This window comes from Rasamsonia byssochlamydoides, assembly GCF_041956645.1.
Source record: "Rasamsonia byssochlamydoides strain NRRL 3658 unplaced genomic scaffold VTN77scaffold_87, whole genome shotgun sequence".
Lineage (NCBI taxonomy): Eukaryota > Fungi > Ascomycota > Eurotiomycetes > Eurotiales > Trichocomaceae > Rasamsonia > Rasamsonia byssochlamydoides.
Genome location: NW_027192470.1, coordinates 71613 through 85786, shown reverse-complemented (window position 1 = coordinate 85786; position 14174 = coordinate 71613). Strand labels below are relative to the sequence as shown.

At 47.9% G+C, this 14174-nt stretch overlaps 5 protein-coding genes across 5 annotated transcripts; 2 read left to right on the top strand and 3 right to left on the bottom strand.

The window, feature by feature from the left end:
* Positions 1 to 30: 30 nt before the first annotated feature.
* On the top strand, positions 31 to 4467 carry VTN77DRAFT_9344 (uncharacterized protein; the record flags this gene model as incomplete). Its single annotated transcript, XM_069425942.1, has 4 exons — positions 31 to 266; positions 320 to 420; positions 477 to 3965; positions 4019 to 4467. 4 exons carry the CDS (start codon positions 31 to 33, stop codon positions 4465 to 4467), a joined length of 4275 nt encoding a protein of 1424 aa, XP_069273945.1.
* A 394-nt stretch (positions 4468 to 4861) lies between these two features.
* On the bottom strand, positions 4862 to 6207 carry VTN77DRAFT_9343 (uncharacterized protein; the record flags this gene model as incomplete). Its single annotated transcript, XM_069425941.1, has 10 exons — positions 4862 to 4931; positions 5010 to 5088; positions 5232 to 5250; positions 5336 to 5382; positions 5446 to 5517; positions 5584 to 5626; positions 5847 to 5912; positions 5980 to 5992; positions 6065 to 6105; positions 6181 to 6207. The coding sequence occupies 10 exons, from the start codon at positions 6205 to 6207 to the stop codon at positions 4862 to 4864; spliced, it is 477 nt and encodes a 158-aa protein (XP_069273944.1).
* Positions 6208 to 6506: 299 nt separating this feature from the next.
* VTN77DRAFT_9342 (uncharacterized protein) lies at positions 6507 to 7989 on the top strand (the record flags this gene model as incomplete). Its single annotated transcript, XM_069425940.1, has 2 exons — positions 6507 to 6715; positions 6765 to 7989. The coding sequence occupies 2 exons, from the start codon at positions 6507 to 6509 to the stop codon at positions 7987 to 7989; spliced, it is 1434 nt and encodes a 477-aa protein (XP_069273943.1).
* Positions 7990 to 8396: 407 nt separating this feature from the next.
* Positions 8397 to 9428, bottom strand: VTN77DRAFT_9341 (uncharacterized protein; the record flags this gene model as incomplete). The annotated part of the gene is made up of 1 exon (XM_069425939.1): positions 8397 to 9428. One exon carries the CDS (start codon positions 9426 to 9428, stop codon positions 8397 to 8399), a length of 1032 nt encoding a protein of 343 aa, XP_069273942.1.
* A 1399-nt stretch (positions 9429 to 10827) lies between these two features.
* VTN77DRAFT_9340 (uncharacterized protein) lies at positions 10828 to 12415 on the bottom strand (the record flags this gene model as incomplete). The annotated part of the gene is made up of 3 exons (XM_069425938.1): positions 10828 to 11028; positions 11124 to 11581; positions 11635 to 12415. The coding sequence occupies 3 exons, from the start codon at positions 12413 to 12415 to the stop codon at positions 10828 to 10830; spliced, it is 1440 nt and encodes a 479-aa protein (XP_069273941.1).
* Between the last annotated feature and the right edge of the window lie 1759 nt (positions 12416 to 14174).

The window sequence follows — 14174 nt, the reverse complement described above, 5'->3', positions numbered from 1 at the left end:
GATCGCATCCCACCTTTCCCAACCCAAGGAATGGGACTAGAGATACCTCCTGCCATGGCGCAGAGTCTCGAAACCAGGCCTACCGTGTCCGATCTGCAGGAGGACAATCGCTGGGTAAACCTCGCCAAGACTCATTGGCTCAAGGAAGCCCCAGTCCGCAAGGTTAAACAGGATGTCATCAAGAAGGAAATTTGGGATCCGCTGGAGGCTGAAGGGTTCACCCTTCGCTCTCTGTTGACACTGGAGAATCTGAATATCCTGGAAAAGTTGGTCACCTCTTTGCGCGACATCACTTTCTCTGGAAGCTGACCGGATTCAGGTTTCTTTGGCCGACATACACCGAGGACGCGTCCAACTACCATGTCTTGCTGATTGCTGTGATCGTGGGCGTTAAGCAACGGGAACATCTACCGATATGGGGTTAGTATAGAAGGAGCTCGATATTCATGGCGGTATTGCTGACTGAGACGCCGCAGACCACTTCAGCGACCGTCCAGACGATTTTTCCAATCTTTTCCACCGCATCCTCTCTATGAGCCTAGACCAGTCGCTTACCACATTCTCGAGATTATCGCTCTTATCATTTATCATCAGTGGCTTCCAATCACTCGAGAATGGCTTAATCAGGAAAGAATGCGCGCCTCTGGTTTCAATTTCAATATGGCATAATCTGTCCAGCGAAGAGGCAAGAGATCGAATTCTCGAAAAAGCGGCAATATTGAAGAAGGCATGGAGGGCGGCTGCCAAGCGCTATGAAGCGGCTGATGAGTCGACCAAGGCCAAAATCAGATTCGAACGGTCGTGGCTTTATACCATGCTGCTTGATTTCATACAGAGACTGAACGGTCCGGAGAAAAATCAAGCTGAGAACTTGCAATATTGCGAAAGATTCCTTGAATTACTGGTTGACCTAGATAGCCAGCTTCCAACGAGGCGCTATGTCAATACTTTACTCAAGGATCTAAACATTCTTCCCATACTCCGGCTTTCACAACTCTACAATCTCCCGAACCATGTCTTGATACGTGATTTTTACTCTTTGCTACGGCATTTTGTCAACTTTGCCATTGACGATTATACAGGAGAGCCTCTATCTTCCCAGGCCGTTTATGACATTCATTGTCAGCAACTAGCTCAGCTGCAGAGGACTGCCATCAAGCACTTCAAGGATAAGCTGACCATTCTAGCGCTTTCGAATTACGGTTCAATTGAACAGCGCGCGGATCTTGAAGCTAATCTATCGGCTTTGGATGACTCTGAACTCCTGGATCTCTGCACTCGTCTTGGCTTCAGGACCACTTACCCGAAGCAAGCTCAGGTGGTACCGGACAGGCAGCTATGTCTCGAAATCCTCGTTTCGCACTTTGAGCGGAAGCCATCGTTCCAAGAATCTGCTGCCAGCTTGAGTATAGTACCGACGGAAGAAAATCTCTATGAGCCTGCGCTGTTGCGTAACGAGACATATGATGGGTCGAGGCCGCTCGCCATACCGAAGCTCAATCTTCAGTATCTGAGTCTGGGAGACTTTCTTTGGCGTTCCTTTCTGCTCTATCGCTCGGAAGCGTTTTTCGAAATCCGCAAAGACCTTGAGGCAGTTGTCAAGCGGATGCAGCCACGCTCAAGCAAGGGGAGTAATGAGGTAACCTTTGAAGGGTTCTCTCGGATGGGTATTCCCATTTCCAAGCCGGCAATCATTGAAGTTGCCCCAGCCAAGGTCGGATCAACAAAACCGGCATTTGTTCGGGCTGAGATTGCCCTGGAAGTGGGACGCCTAACTGACAATGTCCGAAAAGAGTGGGAGTCACTACGACCTGACGATGTTGTCTTTCTGCTTGCTGTCACCCCGGCAAGCTCGTCGTCAACATCGCTCAGCACGAGTGCAGGGAACGCTGCAGCCAATGTGCCAGTCATAACTCACATTCGAACTGCTGAAATTGTGCAAGTTCTCGATGAAAATGGCCGCGTTCTTCGTGAACCGCAGCCCGGCCAGGAGAATGGTTTCACTCGCAAACCACGCCTCAGGAGGTTACTCGTGAACTTGGACCCCGCAGCCTTCAAAGCCGACAACGACAAAAAGGCAAAAGGGAAGCCGGATATTTACCCATTGCTCAATGTCATTGTGAGGAGGAAAGGCAGGGAGAACAATTTTAAACCTGTCCTCGAAACGATGCAGAAGCTAATCACCTCCGATATTGCGCTTCCGTCGTGGCTTCAGGAAATCTTCCTGGGGTATGGAGATCCTGCGAGCGCCCGATATACCGAATTGCCGAATCGACTCAAGTCTATCGATTTCCGAGACACGTTTTTGGACTGGCAACATTTGGTGGAGAGTTTCCCTGGGAAGACGATAGAGCCTTCGGGGAGTGCGACCTCCAGCTTTGGACCTCCATACGTTTTGGAAAACGTAGACGAGGCTCCTCGGCCGAGTACAGCAAACCCATCGAAAAAGCGACGTCGTGGTCAGGCGGATGTACAAACCGAACCTAGCTCCATCCATGTATCGACTTACAAACCCCCCAATCCTGGGCCCTATCCGGTTGATGCTCCCAAGGTCAATCACATCCGTTTCACGCCTGCTCAAGTGGAAGCGATCACATCAGGCACGCAGCCGGGGCTTACCGTGATCGTTGGGCCCCCTGGAACTGGGAAAACAGACGTGGCCACCCAGATTATAAACAATATTTACCATAACTTTCCGACCGAACGGACATTGCTCGTGGCGCACAGCAACCAAGCTCTCAATCAGCTGTTCCAGAAGATTGTCGCCCTTGACATTGATGAACGCCATCTTCTCCGACTTGGTCACGGTGAAGAGGAATTAGAAACCGAGTCCAGCTATAGCAAATATGGACGGGTTGAGTCATTCCTTGAAAACCGCACACATTTACTGGCAGAGGTGAACCGCTTGGCGGCGTCGATTGGGGCACAAGGTGCTCATGGGAATTCCTGCGAGACTGCAGGATACTTCAACACCGTGTATATCCAGCCGGCCTGGACGAAATTCTGGGACAAGGCGCGTTCCGAGGATGCTTCCAACGACGACATCATCAAGGCCTTCCCATTCCATGCCTACTTTTCCAACGCACCGCGCCATGTTTTTGAGCCCGACGCCTCCAAGGAGGAACTTCTCGACGCTGCAGCCGGTTGTCAACGACACCTGGATAAGATCTTCTCCGAACTGGAGGATATCCGACCATTTGAGATTCTACGGCAACCTCGGGACAGAGCAAACTACCTGCTCATTAAGGAGGCTCGGATAATTGCAATGACTTCTACACATGCGGCGATGAGGCGGCAGGAGATTGCCGATCTTGGCTTCCATTATGACAACGTCGTCATGGAGGAGGCTGCCCAGATCACGGAGATCGAAACTTTCATACCTTGCGCTCTGCAGAATATGCAAAATGGGCAGCTACCGTTGAAACGGGTTGTGCTCTGTGGAGATCATTTCCAAAATTCTCCCATCATCCAAAACCTTGCGTTCCGGCAGTATGCCAATTTCGAACAGAGTCTTTTCCTCCGATTAGTGAGGCTGGGTGTGCCGACGATCACTCTTGACCAGCAAGGCCGAGCGCGGCCAAGTATCGCTGAACTGTTCAAGTGGCGGTACCCGCAGCTTGGGCATCTGCCTGTTGTTGAGGAGGACCCGCAATTCAAGATCGCCAATGCGGGTTTCCGGTATGACTACCAGTTCATCAATGTTCCAGATTACCAGGGCGTGGGTGAAAGAGAGCCGTCGCCTCATTTCATTCAGAACCTTGGTGAAGCGGAGTATGCGGTGGCGATCTACCAGTACATGCGGCTGCTGGGGTATCCGGCATCGAAGATATCCATCCTCACGACATACGCCGGTCAGAAGGCCCTGATAAGGGATGTTCTGAACCATCGCTGTGCCAGAAATTCACTGTTCGGCATGCCGAAGATCGTGACGACCGTTGACAAATACCAGGGCGAACAGAATGACTGTAAGTTATAGCCTGATGTTTTGAGAGGTAATGTTTTGCTAACTGAAACTTAGATGTCATTCTCTCGCTTGTACGGACACGGACAGTCGGTTATCTCCGCGACGTCCGTCGTCTGACGGTGGCACTTTCACGTGCACGGTTCGGGTTGTACATCCTCGGCCGGCGCGAAGTCTTCGAGTCATGCTACGAACTCAAACCAGCGTTCGACCTCCTCGGCCAGCGACCGGACAAGCTGATGCTCGTTCCGGGGGAAATGTTCCCTACGACGCGGTCCCTGGAGGAGGAAGGTGTGGAGGGCACGCCGATGGAAGGCGTGGAACACCTGGGCCAGTACGTGTACGAGATGACGCAAGCGAAGATCCAGGCGCTGGGCGAGGAACCGACCATCGTGGACCCTGTCGTCACGAATGGCGAAGAAGAGGTCGTCGATGAGGATGAAGTTATGCTTGGTGCGGGGGAGGAAGATGATGTAGAGGATATGCTGCATGATAGCACGGTCTAGGATAAGGGATATGTGTTTTATTTCGACACAACACGATAAAAAATTTTGAACGGCATCTTATTTTCCTTATATGGCGCTTGGTGGTAATGAGTGAGCACTGTATTAAGGCCTGCATATGCAGCATGCAGAGTTTCGCAGGGTATTCTGGTTTTTGAAATTGAAAATAAGCAAAAAAAAAAGTACAGTATAGTGGTTAACATCACTTATCATGATTCCATTTCTGTTTCTGTGATTGACTCAGGTGGCCTACAAAGAGAGATATCTTGTATCATACCCTCTACGTCTGTGTGCATGTACCGTCATGCCCTTTCTGGAAATTATTAGGCATGCATGATCCAATATGCATAATCTTTCCTTTTTAGGAATTCTACTCAATTCTAATTCTAAGCTAATTCTAAGACCCATTCGACGGCTTCAATTCCTCGACAATGTTCTGTGGGTCTCTGTAGGCGAGGGCGATGTACCTGTTCGATAAATCGATATACTGTCAGGGAACATGCCTGCAGGGCATATTTATATGGAAGGAAGAACAGCGGACTCACTTCGTATGACTGCCTCGGGCGACGATTTCGTTCTTGCTGTTGTAGAATTTGATGGATGTGTAGGCGAGGGTTTTGCCGACTGTATGGAGACAATGTACAGTAAGTACATTACAATGTCAGAGGTCAAATTCCCTGGACTTGATGGAATGCTTGCTCTAGGGAAAGAATTGAGGGGATGGGGAAAATTTATCGTAGTTTGGTTGGTTGGTTGGTTGAACTTACACTTGTCGCATGTAACCTCCTATGAGTGAGTATATTAGTATGTATCTTCAAGCAATGCAATCTTGCTAAAGCATAGCAGTGGGATAGATGAGACCACGACATACCGCGAAGATCTTATCGCCAATCTTTCCTCCGGGATTCAGATAGGTCACTTTTGAGTATAATCGTTAGACAGTGCCAGTTAATGAATGCTCGCTGGGTTTCATAACCCTACCGTTAAGATCCGTCGAGACGCCCGTGGCAAAGAGTCCACGGGAAGCAACAGCAAGAGAGCCTCCTAGGTCGACTGTAGAGTTATTAGTAAGGACAGGCGTTGTATACGGCAGCTGATATTGACTAGGTACAGACATACCCATGCTGGCTATCGTGCCTCCGTGGAGGATGCCCAGTCGGTTCTGTGAAAGGTCAGTCTTGAGTCACACTACAGAGGAGAAGAAATGAAATAAATTGCATGATGGGATAAAAATCGAATGAGATGATATGAAAACATAAAACCTCTGACATTGACAGGATACATTTCATCATTGCTTAACAACACAGGAGAATGCAGGTGAATAGTTCAATTGCAAAAAAAAGGCCAGGACTGTAATTAATGATATAAAGGCTGAAACTCACCGTGTGCTCCTTCTTGATGTCAAGCTCAAAGTTGACGACTCCAGGCCTCGCAGCTGTCACGCGGAGCTAGTATACCATTCATCAGCATACCTACTGTACAGTACATATGAAGAATTCGTAATAATTCACGTACATTATCAAGGAGTCTATCAGTCGAGCAGACAACTCAGTTAGTCACCACATAGAATATCTACCGTATTGGTTGTGACATGACCTACCGTGGCTCCAGGCCTGACGTAGCCCGAAAGGACTCCCATACCTATAGATAAGATTCAAGTCAATTGCCATGCTTTCATAGATTAATTTTGCATTCGTAGGTCATAGGCATACTTACTGATTTCACGAATCTTAATGCCGTCATTTTGATGGCTTGCAGGAGTTCTTTGGCGATTGATCGATGTATCGCCTTGAATTGATTGATAGTATCCTCGGCAAATGATATCGGGGAGAATAGGCATTGCGCTTTTGGCCGCGTCGCCCGCCGGACAATCTCGACATCATCAAAGATAGCTAACAGCGCTAAATTTATCAGGCTACAGATTGCTATCTTGTTCGTCGCTTCTTCAGTCCTCACTGTGTCATTTTGCTGACCAGTGAGTGACATCGACATGATAACACACTGATACGACTGCGCGGCGGACAGCCTGAGCTCCAGGCAAAATGTCCGCTTCATCTCGGCCGTTCGACTACCTGGAACAGCTGCCAGGTACGACCTTCAACAAGCTGTACCAGCAGCCGTCCACTGCACTCGCCATCTTCAGGCGCATGCTGCCTGATCTGGCAAAATGTTTCGTGATGGCCCTGCTCTACATGAAAGATCCCCTTCCGGCGGCGGACCTGGAGTTGTGGATTAAACCGGAAAGCAAGAAGTGAGTGCAACAATGCTGTGGATGGACAAATTGACTAACTGACTACCAGAGAACGAGACTATGCGCTGTCCATCCTGGGAAGATTACACATCCTCGCCAATACAATGACCTCCGACCAGGTCCGAGCGTACATGGTGACCAATCCGTTCGCGTCGTCTTTGCGCCAGGCTCTCACCGGAGGCGGCGACATCCAGTCGTTTGGAGAGCCCTGTTTGACGCCGGACCCGACTCCCGTCTCCATCGCCGATCTCGATGAGTACGCAAGAAGACAATGGGAAGGCGTTTTGGGGTATATGGTTGGAACCAGCGCAATCGGCGGCCCAGCAGTAACCCTCAGCAAGGGGGTCAAACAGCTGCTGCAGGCGGGCCATCTGGTTGAGATCCGTGACCGTCGAGTCGACATCACCCAGGACGGGTTTGCGTTCGTGCTGCAGGACGTCAACACCCAAGTCTGGCAGATTCTCATCCTGTATGTCGAGAGTGCTGAGGCGATCGGAATGGACAGTGTGGAGGTGCTGTCGTTCATCTTCCTCTTGAGCAGTCTCGAGCTGGGCCAGTCGTATGAGAAGCGACATCTCACGCCGACTCAGCTGCGCACTCTGACCGATCTCACCGACTTTGGGATCGTGTACCAGCACTCTCCTATCTCCGAAGCAACACGTTTCTACCCAACTCGGCTTGCGACCACGCTCACTTCTGACTCTAGCGCACTCAGCAACACTCTCTCCAGCACGCTCTCTGCCCAGTCGAGTGCATCTACCGAACCCGGATCGGGGTTCATCATCGTGGAGACGAACTACCGCTTATACGCCTACACATCGTCGCCCTTGCAGATTTCTCTCATCGCGTTGTTTACCACCCTGAAATATCGCTTTCCCAACCTGATCACCGGCAAGATCACACGGCAGTCGATCCGCCGTGCCGTCGAGATGGGCATCACAGCTGACCAGATCATATCGTACCTGTCGACGCACGCCCATCCGCAGATGCGCCGGCACAACGCCAGCAAATCCATGTCCAACACGACCGGCATGCCGCCGTCCGTCCTCCCGCCAACGGTGGTCGACCAGATCCGTCTGTGGCAGCTCGAGCGGGACCGGATCAAGGCGACGCCGGGCTTCCTCTTCAAGGACTTTGTCAGCTTGGCGGAGTACGAGGCGCCGTGTCGATATGCGGAGGAGATTGGCGTGCTGGTATGGAAGTCGGATCGGAAACGGATGTTTTTCGTGACGAGGCACGAGCAGATTGCTGCGTTTTTGAAGAGCAGGAAGTAAGCTTTTCAGAAATGAGACAGTTGCTTGCAGTCATTTGCCTTGCATAACAGAGGTCTAGCTTGAGCGTGCAAACAGAAGACTGCACCATGGATACCCCTTGTAAAATAAATTAAAATAATCTTGAAGATAGCAAATTTGGACGGCAGACTTCTAGAATTGAATTTGCATTTTTCAGACGTACATCTCTCTACATAAGAATACTGTTAGACGATAGAGATCATAGGATTCAACTTCCGCTTCGCTTGTCTCTGCAAGTACTGTACATACTTCGAATTCGATGTTTCTCTCCTGAGCTCGTAGCCTATTTCCGATTTCTCCCTCTTCCCCAGTGCGTTGCCTCTCTGCAATATGTATGTATGTACAGTACATACTTGGAACTCGATGTTTTCTCTCTTTCCTACTTCTTCCTACTTAACCAGAATCTGCCCCTCAGAAACCTTGACCGAACTCCCCCTTAGCTCGACACTCTCGATCCGCTTCCTATCCGCAGCAAGCACCACCTCCAGACCGATATCGCTTCTCCGACCCATCTCCACTCCCTGGACAATATCACACTCGTAACGAGTAGTCTGTTCCTCTGACTCCGTCAGCGCCAGATAAGCGGCGAGACCACTTGCTGCGCTGCCCGTGGCAGGGTCTTCGAGGGTACCCAGGAACATGCGCGTGCGGATGACTTCTTTGTTGCTGACAGTATCAAACACATCCCTAACGTGGAAATAAATGACAACCAGCCCATCCTCGTCGCTCTCCCATCCCTCGTCCAGATACCCGCCCTGAGCAACCGACTTGCTCTTCACCATCTCGCCCCCCGTCGACCCCGTGACCGCCGCCAACGCCTCCAGACTCGGCAGCCGCACGTGGATCTGGGTCATGCCCTTGACGATGGACACGATGGGGAAGCCCTCAGCATAGCTTTCCTTCTGCAGAAACGGTCCAAGCGAGGGATGCAGCCGGAGCAGCTCCGAGAGAGGGAACCGGGCTGCGTGGATGCGGACGTTGTGCGCGATGCGTGCGGTGACTGGGGCTGTTGACTCATCACCAGCATCACCAGCACTACCAAACCGAAGGGACAAGGGTGCAATCGGGATAGCACCCGCCTTCGTCACAAGCGTATTGACCACCCTCCGCTCATGCGCATCCGGCGAGTGGCGCAGGAACCAGCATGCTGCGCCGATGGTCGGATGGCCTGCAAAGGGGAGTTCTTGCTCTGTGGTGAAGATGTCGATTTGACGGCGGTTATCCTCGGAGGAGCCTGCTGCAGCAGGATGCACGAAGATCGTCTCCGAATAATTGAATTCCCGCGCAATGAGCTGTTTCTGGCTCTGCGTGAGAGGAGTTGAAGTCTCCTCACTGGGAAGGAAGACGACTGCTAGGGGATTTCCCGCGAAGGGCTCCGTGGTGAACACGTCTAGTGTCACGAAGCGGAGGTATTGAGGCATGTCGTCAGTCGTGTTGTTGGATGCAGATGTAGATATGTCCAGATATATGCGCAGGAATTTTCAAATTGTGGTTTTGCTGTGTAAAGATCGAATATCGTCTGCAGAAATAAAGGATTGTAAGTCTATTGTAATGTTATCCAGTAGGTGGTCATATAAGTAAATTATATTTACCGTCAATCTGATTATATTACCAATTTGACTCATACGGCATGCCGGTATATAGGTATAGTCATGTTCTCCACCGGAGATGACAAATCGAAATAAATAAGCAATGCTTAAAGCGCTGACGCGGACTCGTTTGACGCAACCTTATTTTCATTTAATGAAGCTCCTATGGGTACGGTGCTTATGACGATGGAGATGACGATGACGACGAGAATGACAATGCGAAAGCCCCTCAAAAAATTTAATAAAATAATTAAATAGCAAAATAAAAACAAACAAACAAATAAATAAATAAATAAATAAATAAACCAAACTGGTGGGGTAAAAGGAACCTTCCAGCGAACCTCGCTATCTAATACTAACTGTCGTTGTGTTCACACATTCAGTGTCAAGTATCCGTCTGACTGACTCATGACTCAGAGCCAGCCCATTTTCCCACAAAAGCTGCTGCATATTTATAGAATTTTATTTCTCCAGTAAATAATAAGGGTATATATAATAATGAGCGTATTAGGAAATATATATAACAAGTCGTAAAGCTAAATCTTTAAAATTTTCTAATTGAATTATTCTACAATACTTATGTATAAGATTTTGGACTCTATATATATATAACTATAGAGTAAATTTTCTCAAGAGTTTCGACTATTAAAAATAAATAATTAAGCTAGAAGTTCGTGTCTAATCAATGCTTATTTTTTTTAATTATATATATAAGGAATATAGGCACTATATAATCTTTTTTTTACCTAAAATAATCAATATTGAGGGGTTAATTTTTTATTTATAGTTATAATTTATTGGGGTTTTTTTTTCAATCAACATTATCTTTTTTTTAAAGTAGTTGTTGTTATGGAACTTTTCTTTCTATATGTGACAAAAAAAATAATCTAACTGATTTTCTAACTGGAAATCTATTTGAAATTACCCTTTATATACGTAACTTTTCTTTTTGGATAAACTGGGTCTAAAATTGTAATGTAGATTTTGCAGGAAATTAGGCCCATCCTGGAAACGTAGGAAGGCAATCATATCGGTATGTATAGCAGAGAATATATGTCTATTATCTCGAAGTGAAGTTGCGATGCTTTGGAAGTACTTGATCTTGATGTAGGTAGGCAGAAGGTATATATCTTATATTTATCTTCTATTGGATCATACCCCTGGTTATCACACCATCACCCGCTTTTTCTTTCTTTCTTTCTTTTTTCCTTTTCTTTTCTGACATTCTCAACTAACTCCACGCCTCCACAAGCTCACACAGCGTACTCTCCCCACCGACATTACCCGGAAAGACGACATACGGCACGCCAACATGTCGGGTCGTCGACTCGTCGCATCGCCAGAGAGGTACACCGGGCGCCGCCTGACCGACGATTATGGCACGTTTGATATTGAGTCCTTTGGTTGCGGCGTCGGAGGAGGTGATTCCGCCCTGAACAAATTAATTTGTTAGAGTACTACTTCATATCATATCGATTTGAGATGGAGTTGAAATGAAAGGAGAAAAATCGACTCGACTGTACCTACCTTCGCGATGATATATCTCGGCCGCACTTCAATCTGCTGCAACACGCTGACCAGTGCCTCGGCGACCTTCGTGCCAATCGCCAACGAGGAGAGCCCGTCTGCCCCCGTGATGACTTTCCTGCTCGTCATCACGAGGGTGTCTCTCCCTGATCGGAGGTGACGTTCTGCCTCCTGAACAACCCTGGTCACCACCGCAGCGGCATGTTCCTGCGACGAGATCAGGTCTTCGACGTTCAGCTCCAGGACGGCGAGATGTGGCCCACGCCGGTCGATTAGCGTGTTCAGCTGGGCTGTTGTCTTTGGGACGTAGGATCCGGCGATGATCAGCCCCCCGGTCTGTCGAGGAGCGGGCAGGTTCAGCTCCGAGGCTGTTACAAGGGCTTTGGACCGCACTCCCAGACGTGTCGAGACGAAGGCGGCTGCGGTTCGGTAGAGAAATCGCTTGCCTTGGGATTCAGCTGGCATGAGTTAGCATACACCTGCGTACATGTATATTCTGTGGTATACATACCCTGCAGCAGTCCTGCGACAAACACATGCATATCCGACTCTGCAGCCGCATTGACGATGACGATACTTCCGCGAGGAAGCTCCATCAATCTGGCAGCGACTGTTTCAGGCCCGCCCTGTCGAATCTCCTCGATGGTCACCGAGAAGATCTGCTCCGGACGAAACTTTCCCGGCGCCTTCTCCAGGATGTAATCTCTTAGATTCGAGCTCTTGTATCCAAAAGACGCGTCCTGAGCGAACGGCGTTTTCGCCGCGGGCACCAGCTGCTCTCCCTCGGCGACGTAGTGCACATCATTGATGGTGAATCGACCGCCTTGGAAGAAAAACGGCGCCAGGACCCAGGCATCGACATCTCCAAAGACGGACTGGGCGACGTCCGCTTCGAGCGGGAAATGTCCCCGTAGGGTGCTGTCGCCTCTCAGCACGATCTCCACGCCCTGGCAGGTCGATCTCGCGGCCTGCGCGACATTCTCGCACACGGCGCGGAGCAGTGTCTCTGCTTCGACGGGCGGGAGGGCGCGAGAATTGGTCAAGATGAAGAACCCCCGTGAACCGGGTCGTTGGAACTCCTCGATCAAAGTCGGCACGTCCCAGACAGTCAGCACGATGATGTCATGGCAGGTCTGCGTGCCTGTGGGGTCGTCGTCCAGGACCACCAGAATAGTAGGCTTGGTGCTTTCGAAGTGTCGAGCGATCAGGTCCTGGGCGTCTGTGGGATATTCTGGTGGAAGTTGAGCGAGGGTGCTGGCGCGGGGCAGGACATCGTATTCTTGCGGAGCCATTGTACCTAACTTAGAAGACACTGGAGTTTCTGCATCTGATTCTAGAATTATGGTGTTTCTATGAGATTTGCATTGCGCGATCTAACACTATGGGAAAATACTGTTCAATCGGTAATTTCGTCTAGTCTAGTAAAATTAGGATTTCCAGGGTACATACAGTATACTGTTCAGACTTCTCCCCGCTAGGCCCTAGGACAGGATTGTACCCAACTGATGACGATGGTTTTTAATATCTTCTCATCATTGGGCGGTGGTGGCCAAGTCCAGTCGGCATGCAGTCCGACGCGCGGGGAAAGCTGGAGACGGCAGGATGTCCGAGTGGGGAGAGAGAAGCTTGAAGGAGACAGAGACCCAATGGCATTAATTAATGTCTGCTGTCAGAGTAAAATGGTCGGGCGACTTTCCATCACAGTAGGATAGCAGTTACTAAGATACTCCTCCGTATGCTACGGATGAAGTAAGTGTATGTAAGGTTGCGGAACTCTTACGAGCTCCGTCTGTATAAATAAAAGGTAAAAAAAAAACTCGACGGCTCATTAATCTGGAACCTGGAACCTTACTGTCAGTTGCCTCCTAGTAATTACAGTTTTTTCTCATAGCCCCTATTTAATATCTTCCAATACTGGATATTTTATACTAATATTGTTACTACGTATAATAAAGTAAGATCCAGAAGCTAATAAAAGGCTTAATAGAGAAGGAGATTTATTTTATAATCAACACGAAATTGATAGACATAATACTTTAGACTTTGCTATATACATGTATTAATGGCTTATTTACCTATTAGCATAGCCTATAAAGTAGTACTAAAAAATTATTATTATAAAAAAAAGGCTAATGTCTCAAATATTAGGAGGATACCTATTAAAAACTTACGATAAGGAGATAGAAAATATATGTATCTAAGGAAGAGCTTAAGATCATTATCTTATAAAGTAGATAATAAGACCTTCTTATTCTTTAAAATAAGTGGTACTGGTTCGTGCAGACTCTCAAGTTTCTGTGGCGACAAGAGTTCCGGGGGGTTGTTGGTCCGCTCTTTTTACTACTAATAATAATGGGCCATAACGATACTATCAGATAAGGGAGGAATATTCATAATTAGGGCAAATATACCCATATGAATCTCATAGCGATAGTTATATAGAGGATATAGTAGTAGTATTAGTATTAGTATAGCTATCATAAATCTCTAGTTATCTATTAGTATAGTATATGCTTGGGTTATTATCCTTTTAAAGTTACTCTTTACGATTTAATAGAAACTATTAAGAGTATTTCTTTGATTATTACTAAGAGTTCCTGGACTATTATCTAGTAGGTTGAAACTAAGATAAATAGAGGGTAATAGTACAACTACTCTATGAAGTAGTAGTTGTTACCCTCTTTCCTTAAATAAATCTAGACCCTCATTTAATTAAGTCTACCTAGAAATAATCCTATTAAAACTATATTTACTCTATGTAGATAAAACTACCATTAAGATAAAATCTTCAGAACCATCCTATAAGACTTACCGAGCTGAACAGGACGCGGTGGGGAGTGCATCATGGGGAGGTCGCTTGGGTTATTCAGGTCGCTATTATCAATTCCCAAGGATAATTATCAACTACACATTTGTTTTCACATTAACTCATATTATCTATTGGCTGAGTTTTGCACTTTGTATTTGCCTGTGCTTAGGAATGCAGATTAGCTTGGCAGTTTGCACCATTCAGAATGTTGAAAGGAACCATTGCAACATATTAGAGGTGCA